Raw genomic sequence first — 25382 nt, forward strand, 5'->3', positions numbered from 1 at the left:
ATTTAGTAAAATAAAAATCACCAGGTGGATGCTAATAGAGAGTGGGATGAGGCAAATAGAATTTAGTTTAAAAAAGACAAGGTGAATGCTAATCGAGAATGAGATCAGGCAAATAATAAAATTTATTAAAATAAAAATAATCAGGGATGATAATAGAGAATGATATCAGGTGAATAATCAAATTTACTAAAAGAACACTAACTATTCGAATGCTAATAGAGAATGAGATCAGGCGTATAATAGAATTTATTAAAATGAAAAAGACCATGTGGATGCTAATAGAGAATGAGATTAGGAGAAAAATAGAATTTAGTAAAATAAAAATATCCAGGCGGATGCTAATAGAGAATGAGATCAGGCGAATATTAGAATTAAGTTAAATAAAAATAACCAGGGATGCTAATAGAGAACGATATCAGGCGAAAAATAGAAATTAGCAAAATAAAAATAACCAGGCGGATGCTAATAGAAAATTAGATGAAATGAATAATAGAATTTAGTAAAATAAAAATTTCCAGGTGGATGCCAATAGAAAATGTAATCAGGCAAATAATAGAATTTAGTAAAAAAAAGTGACCACGTAGATGCTAATCGAGAATGAGATCAGACGAATAATAGAATTTAGTAAAATAAAAATAACCAGGTGGATGCTAATAGACAGTGGGATCAAGGAACTAATAGAATTTAGTGAAAATATGACCAGGAGGATGCTAATAGAGAATGAGATTATGCGTTTAATACGCTTTAGTAAAATAACCTGGGATGCTAATAGGAAATGATATCAGGCGAATAATAGAATTTAGTAAAATGAAAATAACCAGACGGATGCTAATAGAGAATGAGATCAGGCGAATAAGAATTTAGTAAAATAAAAATCACCAGGTGGATGCTAATAGAGAGTGGGATGAGGCAAATAGAATTTAGTTTAAAAAAGACAAGGTGAATGCTAATCGAGAATGAGATCAGGCAAATAATAAAATTTATTAAAATAAAAATAATCAGGGATGATAATAGAGAATGATATCAGGTGAATAATCAAATTTAATGAAAGAACACTAACTATGCGAATGCTAATACAGAACGAGATCAGGCGTATAATAGAATTTATTAAAATAAAAAAGACCATGTGGATGTTAATAGAGAATGAGATTAGGAGAAAAATAGAATTTAGTAAAATAAAAATATCCAGGCGGATGCTAATAGAGAATGAGATCAGGCGAATAATAGAATGTAGTAAAAGAAAGATGACCAGGTGGATGCCAACAGAAAATGAGATCAGGCGAATAATGAAATTTTGTAAAATAAAAATGACGAGGTGGATGCTAATAGAGAATGAGATCAGGTGAACAATAGAATTTAGTAAAATAAAGATGAGGTGTGGATGCTAATCGAGAACGAGCTCAGGCAAATAACAGAATTTATTAAAACAAAAATAATCAGGGATGATAATAGAGAATGATATCAGGTGAATAATCAAATTTAATAAAAGAACACTAACTATGCGAATGCTAATAGAGAATGAGATCATGCGAATAATAAAATTTAGAAAAGTAGAAATGACTAGCTTGGATGCTAATGAAGAATGAGATCAGGCGAGTAATAGAATTTAGTAAAATAAAATGACCAGGTGGATGAGAAAAGAGAATGAGATCAGGCGAATAGTGGAATGTAGTAAAATAAAATGACCAGGTGGATGCTAATTGAAAATGAGATCAGGCGAATAATAGAAATTACTAAAATAAAAATGACGTGGAGGATGCTAGTAGAGAATGAAATCATGCGAATAATAAAATTTAGAAAAGTAGAAATGACTAGCTTGGATGCTAATGAAGAATGAGATCAGGCGAGTAATAGAATTTAGTAAAATATAAATGACCAGGTGGATGCTAATAGAGAATGAGGTTAGAAGATTAATAGAATTTAGTAAAATAAAAATGACCAGGTGGATGCTAATAGAGAATAAGATCAGGCGAATAATGAATTTTGTAAAATAAAAATGACCAGGTGGATGCTAATGGGGAATGAGATCAGGCGAATAATAGAATTTAGTAAAATAAAGACGACGAGGTGGATTCTAATAGAGAATGAGATCATGCGAATAATAGAATTTAGTAAAATAAAAATGACTGGCTTGGATGCTAATAAAGAATAATATTCGCGAATAATAGAATTTAGTAAAATAAAAATGACCAGGTGGATGCTAATAGAGAATGAAATCAGGCGAATAATAAAATTAAGTGAAATAATAATCATCAGTTAAATGCTAATAGGGAGTGGGATCAGGCAGATGATAGAATTTGGTGAAAAAATGACCAGGTGGATGCTAATCAACAATGTGATCAGGCGAATAGTACAATTTAGTGAAATAAAAATGAGCAGGTGGATGCTAATAGAGTAAGATCAGTCGAATAATAGAATTTAATAAGATAAAACTTACCTGGTCGATGCTAATAGAGAATAGATCAGGCTAATAATAGAATTTAGTAAAATGTAAATGACCAGGTGGATGCGAATAGAGAATGAGATTAGAGGAATAATAGAATTTAGTAGAAAATATGTCCATGTGGATACTAATAGAGAATGATATCATGCGAATAATAGAATTTAGTAAATAAAAATAACCAGGTGGATGCTACTTGTACGGGAAAGAGGAAAAAACTCAAACTTGTACAGCAAAAACAAGACAATATTTGTCGTCGTCATCTTCCTGTAATGAACGGAGAAATGTGTTGGCTGTAACCCTGATCCTTTAAAAGGTCTGAAATTTTGCGAAATTGCACTTTGGAATGTAAATGCCGAAGAAATGCTAAATGTGGATTAAGAATTCAGTATTTGATTGGCCTAGTGTCCAATTACTTGCATGATGCATACATACACCGGCAAAATCAACGATGAGCATACTTTTGTTGATCATTAAAAATCTCGAAGTATTCCATTCGAACCTGTTCTAAAATTACTAAAAGAAATAATAAATTGTATTTACTACTCTTATTATACGTATATGTAAAAGTTCCCAATTTCCAAAAAAAAAAAAAAAAAAAATAGTAGTCGTCGAATTTCTCTAAGCTAGAATTATGTGACTTATAGAGCTTTCAAGTGAAATTTTGTTTATAAATTTTGAATAGGATTAAAAGATATGCAGAAGTATAGAATTTCTGCAAGTTCGTAAGCTTGATCAGGTTCGAACGTAAAAAGTAATATCCAGAGTCCGTTCTGAAAGTGTCCAAACCTAAGTAGTTACGAAGTATATGTTGATAGTTAAAACAGCTCTCATATTCTTCAATGTAAGCACCTTCAGCCTCAATACAGCTAGTATAGCGACTTTTTTATTATTCGTAGCAGTCCTGAAAGTTCTTAATTTACCCCTTTCTTAATGCTGCGGTCGTGGTAGCTTAATCTCTTGAACTGACACAAAACGCTTCCGTTGAGTAATCTTTTTAAGTTGGGAAACAAAAAGAAATCGGCCTGTGCCAGTTCCGGACTGTAATGGTGATGTGGCAGTGTTGACTCGGGTATCTTGGCCAGAAAATTACCTTCCAGCAGCAGTGTGTGAGCCGGTGCGTTGTCGTGGAGAAACATAAATTAGATCTTTACACTCTGTTGTATGTCACTTTGTAAGTTATTAAAAACAGGAGATTCTCATACAGAAATACGAAAATCCAGTTTTTAAAATGTATTTTCGTGTTACAAATCAGCTATGATGTAAAAGTTCTGTAGTTCAAATGTGCCACATTATAATAAAGGCTGTCTTTTTCCACTTAATTTATGATGTTCTTAAAGTGCCGGTCAACTTGTAATGGAGGAGTGAATTTACGTTAACAAGCTGTATTTAGTTTCTCATTGGAGTCATTCAAGAAAATCTAGAGATCAGATGTGGCCTCCACGTTTAGTAAGGATTACGGAAATTTGACTAGTATTCCGGAGGATGCATGACTCAATGGCAGAGCGCTCAGCTATGATACGAGCAGTCCACCTATAGATTCTCAACCATGCGAGTTTCCGTTCCGTTCTACATCCGTTTCACCAGTTATTTCAAAATCATACTCTTCCGTGTTTCACCATTACATTAAAGGATATAACCATAAAACATGAAGCTGCAATTTACTAGGATTACTGCCAAAGCCATGAAATGAGAAAGCCTTTTAACATTCTAAGTCTAATAATGGATATAATAAGTTTCTAAAGACAGAACGAAAAAGCCAAACATTTCACATGCAGAATATCTCTGCTGTTTTTTTATTAACCCATTTTGACTTTTGAGTATTTCTGTAATTAGCACTATTCTGTTTCTAGAATCATAAGTGATAGTACTAAATTACTATAACTTATAAACGATTTTATGTTACACATAATGCTTCCAGTAAGAAAACTGCACACATATGGTTTCTTATGTGAAATATTGTGGCTTTTACTGGTGTTGGTAGCAGGGATAGCTAGACCGACCCGGATCTCGTACATCCGGTTCCTGGATCCGGATCCGGAATTTCGACTCTTAGGTACGGATACGGATTTTCGTATCTTGGATCTTGATCCGGATATCCTGTTCCTGGATCTAAATCTAAAATTTCGAAGTTTGGATTCAGACTCCTGTTTTGAATATTTTAGGCTTAGATTTAGACCCAGAACTAAAATATCTATATCGCCCCCAGAAACCAGAAAGGTGCTAAGCGCAATTTTTCTTGATTTCCAGTGAAGTGCATATCCTGACTACCCATCTCATGTGCAGAAAGGAGACAATATGAAAAGTCTGCAGTAAAAACTGAATTCTAGAAGAAAGAAAGAAACGGAAGCAATTTGTGTTTCATTCGTTTTTATGCTCTCTCAGATATTTGAATTTTTGCGCTTAGAACCTTTCTGCCTTCTGGGGGCGATATGTAGAAAATAAACCTTGCAGATCTATCCATTTGCTTGAAAGCAATGATTATTAGATCGCGTTGTCCTGTGTTCGTTTATCATGGTTATTATCCATTGCTTCTGTTCTATGTCTCCTCTTAACTGACAATAAACTTAATGAAATGTACACCTGTTGAGAGAAATATCTTAAAAATCTTCAAACAATAGTAAATCCTTTTTTAAAAACATTAAACCTATATAAGTAACAAACTAACGTAAATGACAATGATTAAGCGAACATCCCTCAATCCATTCAAGAAAGTACTAATTAAAAAATTCAAGAAAAAAGTGTTTTCAAACGTGGATCGGTGAGAAAATATCATGTTTTTTTCTAATACTGAGTAGGTTCTAAATAAAAATTTGAAAATTGTATTTAATTCCATCATTTCGTGGATGTCTCGTCAAGTTTGGGGTGGAGCACTATTCGTTGACAATTTCAGATATTTTTTATATGTATTAAAATACATCAGGGTTTTCGGGAAACATGAGTAATCATGACATAAGAGTTTTCCTGAATCGTGAATAAATCATTCGTAATTTGAATGTTTGTCATTATTTCATTTTTTTTATTAGTAGCAAAATAAATGAATCGTTTTTTTGTTAAAAGTGCGAATGTGCAATACAAAAAGTTGTCCAATAAGGATAAAAACTGTTATCTTACGAGACGGTGTGGTTTATTAATAAAGAAAAATGCCTTATATTTATAACACGTTTCAAGGAACACACGTTTTATTAAACACAAATTGTTACATCGATCTCAAAGTATTCGTCTCGTTAAAAAAGTTAAAATTTTGAAAAATGTTACATACTCCCTTTTAACAGAATGCGATTCAAATATTATGGGCGGTAATTTACATAATACATAGACGCAGATCAGTCAGTTGATAGTTTAAAATTTACAGCAAAGATTAAAGACACTGACGGACTTAGAACAAAATCCATGGCTTTCCCATAAAATCTTAAATATCTCTATATAAAAAATGCAAAGTCCTGAGTGAGTGACTGGTCCCCGTACAGGCGAAACCGCTTAAGCTAGAAACTTGAAATTTGAACAGTATATAGAATTTGTGAAGTAAGGTACCACTCAGGAAGGATTTGGGGAAATTCGACAGGGAAGGGGGAAACCAGATAGAAAACATTTCAATAAAGTGACCGTATCTCCGAAATCCTTGCCATTAGATATTTCAAATTTGGTATTTGGGTTTCTTATTGAAAATAGTTTGATTCTTGTTTAAGCGTTTTTTGATATTTAAATTAGAAGGGGTAGAAAATAGGTTGAAAGTAAAGGGGTGGGAATTGCAATTAGTATAATAATATGCCGATATCTCGGAAAGTTGAAGGGTTAGAAACATGGAATTTGAAATTTGTTCTCCTCACAAAAAATAATTAGATACGTATTTCAGCGGTTTCTATATATGGCTTAGAAGGGAAGAAAAAGGTCGGGAAGGTAGTTAGATGGGGATTACAATTATTGTATTAATATCTTCAATCCTTTAAGGTTAAACACTTGTATTTAGTATTTGGATTTCTCATTGAAAGTAATTTCACACGTGTTTCGGCGTTTTTTGATGTTTTAGTAAAAAGGAAAAGAAGAGAGTTGGAAAGGAAAATGAGTGGGGATTGTAATTATTATAATAACATGTCGATATCTGAGAACCTCTGAAAGTTAGAAGCATGGAATTGGTATTTGAACTTTTCATTTGAAATAATTAAATGCGTGTTTTAGCGTTTTTTGATGTATGTCCTAGAAGGGAAGAAAAGGAGCAGGAAGAAAAAATTTTCAAATCTCGGAATCATGGAATGTTTGAGAAGTGAAACTTGTTATTTGAAGAAAAATTCGTTATGTTTGCAGGCGTACGATATGCGAGGCTGTAAGCCGAGCAAATGTGTGGGCTGGGGAAGAAGCCTTGCCAGTGGGCTGGGGAAGAATCCTGGCACTGAAATTCGGTATATTATCGGGATCCGGAATGTACTACATATAATTTGATATTTGAACTGAGATTCAGTACGGTTGTAGATTAATGAGGTGCGAGGCTGTAAACAGATCAAATGGGATATCAGAGTCTGAGGGCGAAACCCCGAAACATTTATTTTTAAATTGAGTAAGATTAGTGGGTACTGTAGTGCGAGGCCGTAGGCCGAGCAGTAATGGGGGTTTTCTGGCGAAGCCACAAACTAGCCGCAGGCTAGTAAGAATATAAACGTATTTCCGTAATGACTAAAAATTGCATGTACACCTGTACGTCAGCCCTTTAAAATAAAAATTTAAAAGCCAACAATATGTACTCTCGAATGAGTTGTATATTATGTTTGCGCAGGGGTGGGTCCAGGACGGACTCCTGGTTCTGGAGTTGACGAATGGACTCCTAGGGGAACGGTTGGGGATGCTAGCAGCGAAAAATTACTTAGATGAAATTGCCACAAATTACTAGTAAAGTACACTATAATGGTGCCGCTGTGGTAGGGGCGTACGACCCTTCGCCCTCCCCTGGATCTGCCTATGTGTTTCCGTGAATGACAAAGCTCCTTATACAACCTATTCAGGCTTAATAGTGATGGATTACTAATTACAAAGATACGTGTTACTGCTCGAGGCTACATGTTATTTTGTATACATATACAGCTACATTAATACATTAATTGAAAGAACTTTATCTGGACTACAATTCCTTATATTAACTAGGGTGGTACGGTCACAGAGAAACGTATTTTTAAAGAAAGAGAAATAGCTCATCAACTGCACGGAAACGAAATTGCTCCTTAATTTGGTTTGATCTATATTGGGCTATTCTATTAGCTACAGCCTTGCCTATAACGACCAGGAAATAACGTCATTCAGTGACCACAATAACTCAGAAAGTATTAGGAAAGGTAGCAACTGAACCTGATGAAGAAGCCTGGGCTTGCGACTAAGGTTACATCAAATTTGGAGTAAATGTGATATATTAATGTACGAAAACCAAATATCGGCATAATGAACAGAACGCAAGGCCGTCACACGATCACATGTCACAAGAGTTTCAAAATATTATTTTAAGCATAGGATTGAAAAGAACATTGTCAATAATTTTGAAAACTGCTGATTCGGGACACTCGAATTTTCTGACACGGAATTTCGGATCCGGATCCAAGATTCGAAATTTCGGATTCTGATCCAGTGTCCGGATATCCGAATCCAAAAAGATCCGGATCTGGCCATCCCTAGCTGGTACTAAGATAACACCAAGAATATTACAATGTGGATGGTGGGTGTTTCCCTTTTTAAAATAAGAATTGTATTCTGCACCATGCAATAGATACTGCATGCAACAGAGATTTCAAAATAATCTTGATAAAGTTAATAGATAGTACCAGCTATGGTTAATTGATAGTTAATTGATATAAATTCATAGATTATAGTTATCTAAATCAACCTTCGTCATATATGTATTAACATTGATTTGAGGAAGCAAATAAGTGGCAGTATCTGTATACCATAATTTTTTTGTGGATTCATTAGTAACTAATACCTAAAATTGAAATACTAAATGTAAAACCAAGTATGAATAGTCGTCCTGCAAAAATAGCTTACGTAATTATGGACAGTGTTCATAGACACAACGGTTAACTTTTTATGATATTAATTCTGTGGGCCTTGGCTAAGTTATAAAACGCTTCTCCGTGGCCAGTGGAACTTTGATTCGATCTCAAATCCTGCCAGTTGGAGTTTGTAGTGGGCAAACTCCGCGTACGTTTTTCTCAAAGTCCTACAGTTTCCTCCATCATTCGTCATTTCACAATTATCGTATAAGTCTCATCATCACCGTCTCCTTTAGCCTCGGTGCATAATCATGGAACGTTAAAGTAAAAAATACTAACACTGTTATTTACTTCAACTACAATGATTTCCAAATTACCTCCAAATGCTTTTTTAAAAGAACAATTAACATTTACTCGTAATATTCTCCTACAACCCAAGAAACCACAAATGAAGTATACATCCTCGTTATGTCCGTCCACTGAATTATATAAAATTGTTCCTAATTTTTACGTTTCTGGTTCTTGCGAACCTATTCATTTCAATGATAAGTAATTTTTCGGTAAAGTTTGCTGGTGGTGCACTTTTCGAATATTTCGCTGGACTCGTATAGCTAATTTTAACTGAGCAAATGAGAATATATATATATATATATATATATATATATATATATATATATATATATATATATATATATATATATATATTGCATCAATTTATGGGATCAAGTATTATGGGCATCAGAAACCGAAACCCTACATTTACGTCGGTCTGCGAATTTTGCGTTAGCCAGGTAGTTTTCTTGGTATAAACAAGGCACATTTAAAGTGATTTTCATACAGCTTTTTAAAAAATTCTACATGAGCTTTTCAAATATGTAATATATAGGTCATGAAAGTTCCACAAAAATACATTAGATTAATTCTATGCTACTTTTATGCTGCAACTAAATCAACTTCACTGCTTCTACTTTTGCATTCTGATCAATATGTTGATCTGTGTCAATTATAGGCTCTTTCTTTCTAGATTTATATATTTATGAATATTTTAGTCGGGTATCTAAATTCATTCTAAATGCCAATGTAACTATAACTTCAAGAGATGAACTGACAACACTTTTTACCAACTCTCCTTGCGAGTAGTAGAACGTAGCACCGCCCTGCGAATAAAATATTTTTTCTCTGGTAAAAGGTTGAAGAGGTGATTTAACCTTATCGAAATATATTAATTTCAAATATCCAAACCGTTTTTGGCTATCACGCAGTTTCGTTGCTATATGAAATCGAAATTTTACATATTGTTGTAATTTCAATACAAATTACCATGGTATGCAAGGTGTGCAATATGAATGGAATATTATCAAGTTGCAATAAAAATACAAAAGCACAAGTTATATGTAACAGGTTCATTCGGTTTGATGTGAATAAGCGCCTAGTTTATTAATGTTTCTGGTTACGGTTGCCTCGCAATAAACATCAGCTGTAATCTGACATAATTGTGACGTCCCATCGTCCGTGATATCTTCATTCCATTCCTTTTATTTCTCGATGGAACTGCTCGTCTCGTTACCCGTTGAATGTCTTAAACTTTCAGGAAAATTCTCGAGATTACTGTTGAAGAAATGTAGTTTTAATATCATTTTACAACCTAGTTTCTGGAAGCTGTACAGCATTTCTTTAACAATTTGTTGACATCTTTAGTATTGTCCACAAATTTGCTGGAAACATCAAATAATTTCAAGCTGTTTCATTCATCGTTGTAGTGAACGTAGGATCTATCATACACTTCCGAATCTGGAAGCCGTCAAAATCATCTTCCTGAATATTGACATCGGTCAGTTATGAACATTTCTGACAGAGATATCGAAAGTAGGGACAACTTCTATCCAAAATGTTAACGTATAGCTTCATACTTCCCAATTAATTATATGTAATGGGTGCAAGGACACATTTTCAGGATCAATTAATGAATGATTTACAATATTTTGCCCACGCAACAACTCTTTCCTCTTGGGTTACTCAGGAATTCACTAGTGTCTAATCTTGTCCATAGAGTCCGATTCACAAAGAAAAATAGCAGCTTTGTATATCATGAATTTTTCCTGCATGTCCTGCAATGTTGTTTACATTCTGGTAGATTGTCTAGAATGCCCATACATAAGTAAACGTTTAGGACAACCTAGAGACTTCAGCCAGAGCTTTCGATATAATGGTGTCTTTAGTCATCTTTTTCGTGCTATTTGAATGACTAACATGTTGTGATGAACACCTTTTGTTTAGATCTTTCCTGATATGAGTTCCTGTATTAGCGTGATTTGTGATCTATTTTATATTTTGTTATTCATTCTTTACTCATGTAATTGAGTGCTTTGTGAGGAAATAATATGACATTTCTTCCTTTGGCAGCATAATAAAGAATACGTACTGGATATATATATATGACGTTAGCCTTCGACATTTTAAATTGAAAGTTTTCGTATTCAAAAGTCATGCAACAAAAGAGTAAAAATATTTTTCTTATTTAAAATGTTTTTTTTTTTTTGAAAATACAAATGTAAACCGTAATATTTCAAATGTTAATAGCCATTTAAAATCAAACAGAACTTCAAGATGGAAATAATCTGATTACATATCATTGTGAATCGCCTCTTATTTACCTGTTGGATGGAAACCAGTCGAAAAGAAGCGGAATTTTATTTTTATTCTAAATACTCTGACCGTAGTTTTGAGTATGTACGTAGCATCTGTAATATGGATAATACTCATTATTTGCACCATTGTATTCATTATTGCAAATAATTAGCATCCAGTTATGTTGTACTTTGTAATTATATGTTCAACAATGTGTTTTTCAAGTGACCATATCATTTATACATGAAGTATTTTGAATTGATTTACTTTAAAAGCAGATGCGATGATTTTAGAATGTGAAATGATGAATGCTTACTTACTGTTTCAGAACGGGTGACATTCATTATGAGGAATACGGTACAACTTTTAAGAATATTTTAGATGAAGAAAACCAAACTTCTATAGAAACTAGCGAAAAGGTATTTTGTTGCGATGAATGTGGAAGAATGTTTAAAGAAAAAGGTAAGTTAAAACAACACATTTCTATCCATACGGGTGAGAAGCCACACGTTTGCCAGCATTGTGGTAGAAAGTTTAGTAGAAAAGAAATCTTGTTGCGACATATTATGACACATTCAAATTACAAACCTTACTCTTGTAATGAGTGTGAAAGGGAGTTTAGTACAATGCATGCGCATAGAAGACATATGTTAAAACATGTACCTGGTGAGTCACCTGCTTGTGAGATTTGTGGAAAATATTTCTCGGGTAAATCTGAATTGAAAACCCATATGCTAATCCACACAGGTGAGAAACCTTTCTGTTGCCATAAATGTGGAAAAACGTTTACACAAAAAGGTAATTTCATGAAACACAGTGTTATCCATACTGGTGAGAAGCCCTATTCATGTGATGTGTGTGGCAAGTCGTACACTCAAAAGTATAAATTAAAGGCACATAAGTTAACACATACCAATATAAAGCCATATGTATGTGAAACTTGTGGGAAAACATTTTATGTGAAAGCCTCTTATATGAGACATATATTGACTCATTCCGACAATCCTCACTGTTGCAGTGAGTGTGGTAAAAAGTATGGAGACAAATATTCATACAGGCGGCACATGTTAAAACATACACTTGGAAAGCCACATGGTTGTGAGATTTGTGGTAAATGTTTCACAAAAGAATTTGATTTGAAGTCGCACATGCTAGTACACACTGGTGAGAAGCCTTATTGTTGCCCTGAATGTAGCAAAACATTTACTCAAAAAGGCAATTTAATGAGACACGCTCTAACACACACAGGTGTGAAACCATTTCAATGTGACGAGTGTAGTAAAACATATACTCAAAAGTATAAATTAACATTGCATAAGTTAACGCATAAAGGGGTAAAGCCATATTCGGAGAAAAATACAACAAACCGTTCGTCAATACACAAAATGTAGAGAACATTGCTTTATTTCTCATTTACACTTATATTTTATATGTCGTCTTGTTTTGTCCTTTTCATCATTTTTCTTGTTTAGTGAAACCAAACTTCTTATTTTTTTTTTAAATTTTTATTTCAATTTTTCTCACAACTTAGGTGTAGGTTTCGTGCACTTCTATGTCTGATTAATTTTCTGTTTGCTATTTACTGCCTATTTATTAGAAATTCCATACTCTACGTCATGCAGTTACATTTTCCTAGCATGTCATATAAGTGGCGATCAATTAAAACCCGTTCAGTTGTCGTAATTGATAAAAGAAATTTTATTTCAAGAGGAAGCTTGTATACTATCTAGAAGCGTCTATGGTTAGCGTGTAGTAAAAATATTGTTCAGAAGAAGTCACCATGAGCGTTGAGACACTTGTCCCACTGTCACTAACTTACAAATGCCGTCCATCAAAATTTGGACGGTTGGCTATCAAACCAATCACTCACAGCGTTCTGAACCTCAACGTTAGATTGAAATCTCTGACATTTCAATGCCTTCTTTAGAGGCCCAAAGATGTGAATGTCACAAGTTGAAAGATCAGGTCTACAGGGCGGGTGTCGCAATATTTCCGACCTGAACCTCAGCGTCAGACTCTAATTTCTGACTTTTCAGTGCCATCTTTAGAGGCCCAAAAATATGAAGGTGAAAAGGTGAAAAGACAGGGCTGTAGGGAGTATATCGCAACATTCCCCACTTGAATCGTTGAAAGAAATCTTGCGCTTGGTTTACAACGTGTGGACGCGCTGTCATGCAACACAATGATTCCAGCGGTCAATAATCCACTGCATACTGGAAGACTTTAAACTCGATTCAAAATGATGGCACTAAGTTTCATTCCCAGCAACAATGCGCAGCAAGAAGTCGTTACCTTCCAAATAGTAAGACATTGAAGTCGGTTCAAAATGATGGCACTAAGTTTCATCCTCAGCAACAATGCGCAGCAAGAAGTCGTTATCTTCCAAATGGCAACGTGACAAGTGTCCAGTGGCGCAACCCATACACTCCGAATTTGGTCTTCCGTCTACACCCTCGGAATCCACTGCACGCACACTTTATGATACCCCATATCTTTCACAATTTTATGTGCAGTACCATAACTTACGTTTAACCCGTTCGCTAAGGATTTGATACTAATGCGTCTATCCGCAGCTATAGCCGCATTCATCTTTCCACGCTTGTTTTCTGTAGCAACAACATGGGCTTGACTAGGACGCAGATAATCAGTAGTTTACTCACGCCTGTTGCGAAACATTCTGTCCAGTTCTCCACTTTTGTTTTGGAGACGCATGTATCACCATACACGTCTTTCATACGCCGGAACAATTCACCTGGTTAAACACCTTCGGCACTCAAAAACTGGATGACGGCACGCTGGTCCTGTTTGGACGGATTGGGGATCTTGAATGCCATCTTTCACTCGTTAAACCTGCAAAACGGAAACAAGTATCAACAACATTCCTACTCCCAACACACAGGGACATTAGTCATTACACACTATTAAACAAACAATATCCTCTTACACACTATACCAATAATACATGGAACGAAAGGGTTTCAGTTGATTGCCCCTTATACTTTTCCTCTTTTTTCAATCACATTTTGGTCATTTTAAATTTAAAGCCCCTGTTCGTGATTTATCAATTTAGATGCCCTAAATTTATTCTATTTGCGTCTCTTCCCCCTTCTTTTTATCTCAAATTCTTGGACCTTTTTCACCACCTGATCTATTTGATGTAATACACTTTTTTTAGCATGTAGTACGTGTCTTCATTTTTCTCTTTGGTGGAGTTTGCGGTAAAGAAGATCATGCCCGTGAAGCTTCACGGGAAATTCCGTTTTCTGCCACATTCTTATTTCACTTATTCTTCCATCGTCATTCAGCGGCTTAATCATCGATTTCTTGTAGTCTAAATGGTATGATCGTAAAATCATGAACTCATAAATTACATTTAATTTTTTTTATTTGTCGAAAAGGTAATTATCAAATTCTAACTCAGTAGACATGTACTGTATATTTTAGCAAACCATGACTGTTGTTCTGGATGTAAAAAAAAAAAAGAAAAAGAAAGAAAGAAAGAAAAGAATACACGTTGAATTATACGAGATATAAGTCAGTATTTCTTGTACAACGCAACGAAATGCCCTGAGAGAAAATAGAGATCAGTTCCTGAAAGAAAGTTCCATAATATTGCCATAACTCTGTGGATTACTTTTTCAAGAACTGTACACACTATAACTATTAAAGCAGCGTTAAAGACGCAATTGTGTTCATTATTTTAGCAGTTAACCCATCTAATCAGTTACCATTCACTAATCAAAAGTGGTCAGTTGTTATCTGTAAATCATAGTGCAGTAGTGTGTTTGAAAATGTTGAAAATGAACATCTTAATTTGGGCCGAATTATGTGTGTATATTTTTAATGTTTAAAGGAACACTATCTCTTTCTACAGAAATTGAATTTCAACAATATTAACGTCATTGTTTCGAGGAATATGCACAGCTACATGAGAACGGAAAGGTTATATGAATCTATCTAGATCTTAGTTCAAACTACTATTACGGATATCACAGGAAAACAGCATCAAAGAATAAAACCACGATGAGCCATTTGGAAACGTTTCATTGGAAAATTCTGCAATTGCAGGCAGTCTTCGCCAGTCTTTGACTCACGAATTCCTCCTTATCAAAGATAAAATACACGATAAAACCAATTGCAATCAAGAAAGCTTTTTTTTTTTTTTTTTTTTTTTTTTTTTGTGCAACGAGCAAATTCTGTCTCAGCATTAGTGGTTATCTTTATAACTCTCACCCTTCACTCTGTATACAGCAGCTGGCCAATTGATCTTCGCTATACATTATGGTATCGAGGTCCCTACCCCACTGTTTTTTATGGACAAAGAGAAGAATCACCTGCTCTCCGTACATTCGAAAATACCGTCCATTGCACTTTTGCACCTTAGAAAAATTTTCTTTCCGCCAAATAACTTCGGGGACTATCCCTCAGTGATGGAACTATCTTTTCTCGTGGAACAGATCCCTAGCTCAGTCTTAAGTTACGTGAACTTCTGGTTAACAATATCGAATCCGTAGATTTTGTCAAGTCTCTCGCCAAGATCATTCTACCAATTACTTCATTACTATTTTTCACTAACCAGTCCTCATTTTAAATTTTCATATGATTCTCAGATATACTTGTCATCACCATACGACCGAGTTTGTTTCAGTTTCCAAAATTTGATCAATTACAGCGCCTAGTGAACAAAGCGTACGATAATGTTTTTCAACGTATTTGGTGTCTGCAGCTGACTGATTTAAACTCTAGATAATCTGAGGTGTATTCGTTGGACTCACTTATCTCTCTTTTTTTCCTCAAGATGATCCCTTTCTACTACATCAATAAATGCGTTTTTGTATTCTTCAATAACGATTATTCTAATATCACGATGAATTTAAACGTTTCTTTTCAAATATTTTTGTCTTTATGCCCACAAAAACTATTGTTTTTGCCTATTTGCCATAGGTGAGTCTAACGGACTCATTTGTAATTTCTTTGTAATTTACATGTTCTTTGACAAACATTCAATCTGGTACAACTGCCAATATGTTTATATATATATATATATATATATATATATATATATATATATATACCATTGCTTATGTTCGATAAGGAAGAAAGAAAAGAAAACGTTGGTCTACTAGATCGTTGTCGCGTTTCTCAATAATTTTCTTTTGTCAGTGAACTGTGTGTGGCAATGTGTTCATAATTTTGCCTAAAAAAATGTGCTTGAGAAATCTCTGTCCAAAGTGGGTACCGTTGTTTACAGTCGACCACTAACAACAAAGCGTCACCGACTCAGAGTGCTGTTTGGAGCTGTTGCAACGTAATGAAAAGCATTTTCTCGTGCAGTATGTGATAATGGATGAAATATGAATTCATCACAACACTCCAGAGTCAAATCGGCAGTGAACTGAGTAGACAGCAACCGGCGAAAGCAGCCCAAAGCGATCTAAAACGCAAATTTCACTTGCAAGGTTTTGGCCTCTGAATTTTGATATGTTCACGGTATTTTATTCATCGATTTCTTTGAGAAAGAAAGAACCATCAATAACGAATTGGTGCGTTTGAAGGAAGAAATTGCACTAAAAACGACTTCAAGTGAAGAGAAAAGTACTCTTTCACCAAGATAATGCACTGTGTCACAAGCCGATTGCAACAGTGGTAAAATTGCATTTTGAATTGCTTCCCCATCCACCGTACTCTCCATATCAGGCTTCCAGCGGCTACTACCTGTTCGCAGATCTATAAAGAATACCGTAGGGAAAGAGATTTGGCTCCAGTAAAGAAGTGATTGCCGGAACTGAAGTCTGTTTGAAGCCAAAGATAAATCGTTCTACAAAACAGGCATGAAATGTTAAAGAATTGTTGCAAAGTATGTATCACTCCTGAAAGAAACTATGTTGATGAATAAAGTCACATTTTGCCTAAAACGTGTTGCTTTATCAGTCATCCTACGAACTTAGAGAGTGATGACAACAAAACATGATCATGTTTTTCATATATCCCACATTAAGCATTACATCCATGTCTCGCGTAGTCTTCTATGGAACGCTAAACTATAACCCAACCCACCAACAGAATGTGACATTGACAGTCAAAATTGCCCAATAATATAATGTATCAGCTAGTGTCATACATATCAAAACCAATAATTGACAATAAGGAATTTCTAAATTTTAAAAAACATATTAATTATCATGCTCGATAAAATATCCTCAACCGATATGCAATTCGTAAGTGAGGAAAAATTGTAAGTTGGCGTTTTATATGAAACAGCCTTTATCTAGTTTCTGCAATAGAAAATTATTGGATTTGTATTTGTAAAAACATTTAAAAAAAAAGTAAATGACTGCTCTAATTATTATGGTAATTGAGAAAGAAGCTATCGTATACAGCCCAGTCTTTTTTCACGAATTTAATGTTGTAAATTGTTATAATTTGTTTTTAGTTGAAAGCTATTGATTCAACTGCATTGAAAGAAACAAAATCAAAAGAAATAAATTCACAGTCACCCTAACTTAGTTAGAAAACAAATATTACCATTAAAAGCGATTACATCGATGTATTTGTAAATTTCACTACCAAGAGACAGTGTAACCATATGTGGAAAATGTAGATAAAATATCCTTTTGACACAGACATATTACCAAGAGTCTTTGACATCTGCGAAAGTTCGGCTTTGCTCTACCCTTCTAATGTTTATACAAGATCTACTATACGTACGCGAGAAAGAAAACCACTAAAATAAGTTTCCATCCATTGGAGATAAAGCATTTCATAATAGTAATTTTACTAATATTTGTTAAGGTAATGATCGTTATTTTATGTGTACAGAGCAGTCTAAAAATAGTTTAATGGACACACACTGAATGAGAATTCGTAAAATTTTCATCCCAATTCGATTAAGTAATCTTACTACTATCTATTGTATTAAATGGTGTGTGGTATTTAAAAGCACTTTCTCAACACGAAGGAAACAAACCAAAGTATTGGAGTTATTGGTTAGAGTGTATTGTCCTTTTCCAGTGACGAGGTCAGTGATTTATCCAGAATTTTGAACTCAGGGGGGTGTTCAAAAAATTTGGGGGGTGCAATCTTGCATTAAGATCGTATACTATTATCGTCTTTTATTATATTATTGTTATTATTACAAACTTTAAAATTCGTTGATGCAACGAACGATTGCGCCAGAGCCAATTAGCGTCGACTTTCTCATGTTTGGTGCGACGTTGAGATAAAATCGTTAGCAATCGATAAAACGTTGTTCTGACGATGACAGCCGTGTAAAGGTTGATTTCCATTCAATCTTTCATTGCGTGCTTTGCTTGAAAATTTATCTTGTCGAAAGTAAGTTGTTTCATTCTATTGCCACTTAAAAACAAGAATTCAAATTTAAAAAAAATCAAAATAAGATTTTTAATGGCGTGTTCCCATTCTGACAAAAGGCCCTCAAGCAGTTTGTAGAAAATATCTTTTCTTTAGGCAGATCAGGAATTCGCGTTCTGCTTAATCTTTCGAGACGATGAATTCTGTCCAAGGAGTGATTTCTTCAAGGAAATTTTCCTTTGGTAATTGTAACAGATTCTGTAGGAAGAAAAACTATATCTTTAAGTTTCATCATAAATTTTAGATGTTATTCTACTTGTTCTTCTCGCAAAAAATTACTAAGTACAGTTCTATTATTAACAGTGTTATTCACATCTACTTCAGTAAATATGAACGTAATTAAAGAAAGAAAAAAAGCTATCTACAGAGAAATGAAAAATTGATTGACAGTTGCAAGTAGGGTTGCCAACTATGGAAAATAGAAAAACCGGCGCCCCTTCAATATTCCCTAAGATATAGGTCTAAGCGTGAAGTATCTCTGTTCGGACACCTCTTCCCCATGGGAAAGAAAATACTATCGTGAACAAAAGTGCACTAGCACCTGTATTCTGCATATCCTTAGTACATTCACTAATAAGCTTAATAAATACAATGTGCTATAAATTAGGGATGGCCAAAATTTTCCGCAATCCATATTCCTGAAATTTCCCTTCCGGAATTGTCCATCCCTACTATAAATAAGAAACTGAAATCGGCGATGATCATTTTATTGTATTTATCAGCACCTCTTTAAAATTATCGAAAAAATAACAAATTAATCTTTACGTGAAAATTTTGAATTTGGAAAATGAAATTTATTCTTTAAACTTATACTTCAACTACAGGAAATTGCTTTAAGAAGTCCTTTTCAACTCTCAATACATGTGTAAAATTCCTTACAAGTAAATTTCAAATTTTCCGTGATACAGTTTCTGTCATGTCTTGAAAATTATGTAAACAGATGAACAAAATATATTAATCGTTGATACATGGTGAAATGTGACAGCTTTGGATTTACGGAATGAAAGTTACTTTTTAGAGTCTATACTTCAAACTAGATATAAGTTTGAAAAAAATACAGTCATAAATGGATTGGTAAGAAGTTTGCACCGGTCACCGTCTTTAATCAAAATAACAACAATATTTCCGACCAGGCCGGTGAAAAACCGGCCAGTTGGCAAACTTAGTTGCAAGAGAGCCGTTTGGCATTGTAGTTGAAGATAAAACAAACTTACTTCGGTTTAGTATCAAGTCATTCCACAACAAAATTTTATTCAGTCCTCCAGTAGTTCCCCTCCAACGTGCTAAGGCTCGCAGTCAGGCGCGGCTTTAGGATTTTAATTGTGGGTAGGCTCGCTCCCTCGCGTATGGATACATATGCATATTTCATTGATTAATGACAATAGCAAATTACTTTTACAGTAGTGGTTGATGTTTATTGAATAATTGTTTACCATTAACATAAAAATGGAAAATATATTTACTCTTTATTGTATCTTTTAGTGTTTATATATTTTTCAAAATTTTTGGATAGGCCCGTGGCAACCCGGCCTACCCGCTAAAACCGCCACTGCTCACAGTACGTAAACGGTGCCACACTTCACATCCTCAAGACATGTTTGGCCATATATTAAGCAAACAATGCAAAAGGACGCGTAAGATGGCCCTTATGCCGGAATATCTGACCTTTTGATTTGATTGAAATTACAGTACAAAAATCATACAAGTATTTCAATATTGATATTTTGTATTGTTGCTATTTACATTGACAATATAAATATGAAAATAGAAGTATGTATGATACTATTTCATATAGTATAGAATTATCTATATAAGACAAATCAGCTGATAAGGTGATGCCGAAAAAGGAGTTGTGATTCAGAACACCAACATTCTTTCATAAGAGTTGCCTTATGCATCCTCCTGCATTGTTTATTTAATATATGGCCAAACATATCTTGAATACGTGAACTGTGGCACCTTTTACGTATTGCGGCAGTTAGCATGTTACAGATGAACTACTGAAAAAGTGAACAAAATCTTGATGTGAAATATTTTGATATTATACCGAATTAAGCTTATTTTATGTTCGTTTCAGTTACAATGTCAAACGGCTTTCTTGCAACTGAGTCAATCAATTTTCCATTTGCCCGCAGGTATTTTTTTTTAAATCATGCTCATTGAATAACACTGCTGATAAAGAATTGTATCCCCATCATTTTCCCGATAAGAACAAAAAGAATAACGTCTCAAATGTTTAATGAAACTTGAAGAAATAGTTATTCTTCTTACAGCCTCTGTTAGAATTACCAAACAGATTATTACGAATGCAGGACAAAATTCAAGAGGACAAATCCCAAGGAAAATTCAGACAAAACGGACTAAATTCAAGAGACAGAATCATAGGTGCAGATTAATAAAAGCCTGATTACTTTTTTCTTCAACTGTTATGCATCTAAAGTGTTATCTGAAATTCTTCACTTTACAGAAATAACATTTAAAAAAATGCTGAAAACCCAATAAAAGACGTAAGACTTTTGAAGTAAGTATATATTTCACATTTTGACTTTGCTAAAAAAAAAAAAAAAATATTGATCAGTATTTCAGAATTAAAATAAATATTTATACAATACTCAAAATAAAAGACTGCTATATGCTACCACACAAGAACGACATTTTAAAAATCAACTAGCATCACTGTTACTTTTCGTAATTAAAATGAATGGTTTTACTCTAATATGCTAAATGTATTTCAAATGTATTAAAAGATTAATAAATAGGAATAACCAGAACTTCTCATATGGGTATGTGTGAAAGTAATTAAAGCTAATCTGCACTTTTATTGTAACATTTCTACGTTTTATTGAGTTTTCAGCATTTTAAAAGAAAGAAAAAATTATTTCAGCTGAAAAAATACAGATAACATTATAGAATATATGGCAATTGAAGGGAAAAAATAACCATACAGGATGTGTCCTGGTACATGCAATATATGCTCCTGTAATTTTCTCTCTTGGATTTCGTACTCGTCAGAATTTTTCTTGAATTGTGAACGCTTGGATTTAGTTGAGTTCCAATCTGCATTCAAGCATGCAAGCTTTTCAGTGCTGCATTTCCCTAAAAATTTCCTCCTTGCATAGAATTCCCTATCTCCAAAGATTAGGCGGAACGGGAATTTCCGTTCTGCCTAAAGGTAAGATCATTTAAAATATTTTTTACAAAGTCCTGGAGGGCTTTAGGCAGAACGAGAATGAATCTTTTTAATATTGCACCCCCTAGTTGGGGGAGTGTAAGGAATTCATTTTCGCGGGGTGGCCGAAAATTTTACGAGGGTGCTGGGGCTTGTTAGAAGGGTGTAGATAAATTACTGGTCAAGGTTATATAAGACAAGACCTATTGCTTAAAATGTGATCTGAATCATTATAAGTGTTTTGTTTAAAACTCGATCCACATGCTGATAATTGAATCTGAACATGGAAACATTCAAGCGTTAGCTCTTAGCTAGGTAGGGTTACGCGACTTACAATAATTCTAATTCAAAATTGATGTGAAAAAATAAGAGGAATTTACACGCTGTAATATGATACTACTGTCCCTATACATTTTGAATTTCACACAAATAATTTAGACGACAAAATTCGTGTGTTCAATTCCCGGTGAGTGTTCATGTGGTTCGGATTTCACGTTAAGCTATAAGTTCATATCTCACATTTAAAGTAGTAAATAAAATTCAATGAAATTGTGTATTGTGGAAATGACGAGTAGAGGGCATTGTTTGATAAACTCTTCAATGCCACTCGATTCATGGTGTTACCAATCCAGCATGAAGTTGTGGGGACACGGTGGCTCAGTGGTAGAGCGTTTACCTCTTGTGCATGGAGTCACTGGTTCGATCCCCGACCAAGTAAGTTTGTGGTGGACAACACCGTGTCTGTAGATTTTCTCGGGGTTTCCCTCTCCTCCCACATTCTTATTCCACCAGTTCTTCCACAATCATTCACTTGGCTACATGATAGTCTTCCTTAGCCTAAGGGGCATAATTGTCTGACCTTCAACTGAAATATTTTATTTCATTTCGTTTCCAACACAAAGTTACATTTTAACTGGCATTACAAAAGATTACTCTATATTTATAAACTACATGTTAAACGAATACGTACGTGACCACATTTATTATTAGTGTTACAAACTAAGGACGCTACAGTATCACAAACATCCAATTTGTTTCAGGCTTCTACCAGGGGTAAAAGTGAATCTGAAAATGTAGGTGGACGCGTAACATCACGCCGACCCCAGTGATTATCTTTGCCCATTGTACTTTTTGGAAGTGGAGAAACGCCCATAGATATTTTTGGAAGTGACGGGGCAACGTCTCCCTGCGTTCCACCTCCAATTTACCCCTAGCTTCTAAAACAGTAAAAACGCAAGTGATACGGACTTGTCAATGAATATCGAATCAATCTTACAAGGATAAGGCAGGCTTTGGTAAGTGAACTTCGGGGCCATTTCTTGCGAGGTGGTAGTGCACATTTAAAGAGTTAATATTACAAACTGGAAGAGCACAATGGCCAAAAATCACGGAGAAGGGCCATCTTAAAGTTATCTACTCGCTGCATATATTGTACGACACACAAATTTACGAAATATCGGCGTGGCAAAGTGAGGAAAATCTTTGACACATGAGTAAAGGTTCCCGGGTTCTATTCCTGTTCGAGTCAAACTTTTTTTTTTTTGCTTCAACCAATAAAGTAAGCATTTGTAACTATAAGTATAATATTAATTCAGCATATGTTTATAATGAAAAAACAATAGAAATTTTCAAATCACTTGTAAAATCTTTCAATGTTCATATTAACTACGGTAGGAACAAAATTTAATCTATTCCGTAAATATTATTTTCACCGCAGTCGTTGTTTAAAAAAAAGTTCTTGACGCTTCGTGTCTACATCTGTAGACAGTATGCGAATTACAGGGGAAATGAGGAAATCTCCTTTGGTTATAGCAACATCCAGTATTAGCAAAAGGCCCCCTTACCTCCTTTGTAGTTTGCAAACTGTCAACAGATGTTGACACGAAGCGTCAAGAACATTTATTACACAACGACTGTCGTAACCAGTGGCGTATTTAAGGGGGGCGCTTCCGGGCTTAAGCCCCCCGAAATGTTATTTACTATATTAAAGTAAATGAAATATCTTGCAAAATTTTCACATTTCCAGGACTAAAGTCGGCAAAGCCCCCCGAAATAAAATCGTAAATACGCCACTGGTCGTAACCATAATATAACTCGTGATATCAGTATATTTAGGGAATAGATTGAATTTTGTTTGCTAGTTAACATCGAACAGGAATCAAACCGGGGCCCCTTTACACATAAGCCACAGATTGTCCGCCACGCCGTCACTTAGTAAATTCGGGTATCGTACAATATATGCGGCGAGTAGAAAACTTGAAGACGGTTTTTCTCCGTTATTTTTGGACATTGCGCTCCCCCAGTTTGTAATATTAAATCTTTAAATGTGCACTACCACCTCGCAAAAATGGCCCCGAAGTTCACTTACCAAAGTCTGCCTTTTCCTTGTGAGTGTTTATCGTTGACCTTGATTTGACGTGTTTCTAACAAGTAAGAAGGAAGTTACAAACGGATGAAAAAATTATTTTCATTAAAAGATTTTATTTATATCTAAAAAAAAAGTGTTTAAACAAATATCACATCCAATCATGTAGATAGTTTTCAATAAACATGGAAATCGTGATACAGTTTACAGAAATTTGATACGTCAATCCTTTCAAGAGATATGAAAAACATGGCTCTAGATTGTTATACTCCTAAAATGGCTTAGGTGTAGAAAGATGTGTTCTAAAATGTTGTTTTCGTTTGCTTCTGTAACACTACAATACTAGCATTTGATACGATAGTCGTAATTAAAAGCTCTCACAATTACATAGCTTACGCAGTATTGAAACTTTATCAATGCCCATTATATATTTTGTTATATCAAATTTCCAAAAAAGCCATTATGATTTTTACGTCTATTGAAAACCAAATTTCTACATACGCTGCAAGTATACTAATAATTACTTACTATAACTTTATTTGTAAAAATGATATAATTCAAAATGTAGTTTACATTATTATTATTATTATTATTATTATTATTATTATTATTATTATTTCTTTTTTCTTTTGTGTTTATATATAAATGACGTGTCCGCTTCAAATGCATTGTAATACAGTGCTAAATGTATTAAAAGAGGACGAAAATAAACACAATACAGCTACTAATTAGGTATAGTGCATACATAAGCACTTTTTGAAAAAAAAATTCTGAAGAAAGTAAAATTTTCAACCCTATAAAACTTCGTTTCTATTTGTTAAAAAATATCTCAGAACGTGTTCATAGTATCCGACACAAAGGTATTACCGATGTATTGACATGTCCGTGTTAGTTACACTCTTATTCTTGTAGAGGCCTTCAAAATTTTGACATTTACGAGTGTATTCACATTAGTTTGTAACACTAAATAATAAATGTGGTATCGTAAGCAGTGTTGCCAATTTGGAGGAAAGTAGCTAAATCTGAAGGATTCTACCACCAGGATAGCGACAAGAAATAATTTTTCAGTTTGGTTACTTTTTTGGAGATTTTTAAATGACGATTGAGCTACTTAGTTACAACTACTGGATGAATAGGACCACTCGTTACGTCATTCACTTGTATATACTTACTTGTTTATAGAACAGAAGCAGCGAAGCGAGTGCCACGCCGTGTTTTCACTGTGAGTCTCTACAAGTTTATTGTGCAGTTAGATTGTGTGAATCCTTTACGCTGATTGTCTTACAGAACAACTTTCGTAATCAATTGGAAGTAAGTGTTAATAAAAATATCGTATTTTAATACTTCTCTCATGTATTCTTTCTTGTTACGCTATGTAGTTTTGTTGGAAGTGCAAAAGTTTCATTTTCTTATCTTTAGGAAGGTTGACTCAAGTTG

General features: G+C 34.3%; 1 protein-coding gene across 1 annotated transcript in view; it reads left to right on the forward strand.

The window, feature by feature from the left end:
* LOC145683163 (uncharacterized) overlaps positions 1–25382 on the forward strand; it is a 104523-nt gene that overhangs the window by 39826 nt on the left and 39315 nt on the right. Inside the window, exon 4 of the mRNA XM_081754528.1 lies at positions 11369–12427. Coding sequence (XP_081610654.1) covers positions 11369–12427 — 1059 coding nt within the window. The remainder of the gene's footprint in view (positions 1–11368; positions 12428–25382) is intronic.

The sequence above is a fragment of the Thermobia domestica genome, chromosome 4, assembly GCF_964235325.1.
Source record: "Thermobia domestica chromosome 4, izTheDome1.hap1.1, whole genome shotgun sequence".
Classification (NCBI taxonomy): Eukaryota; Metazoa; Arthropoda; class Insecta; order Zygentoma; family Lepismatidae; genus Thermobia; species Thermobia domestica.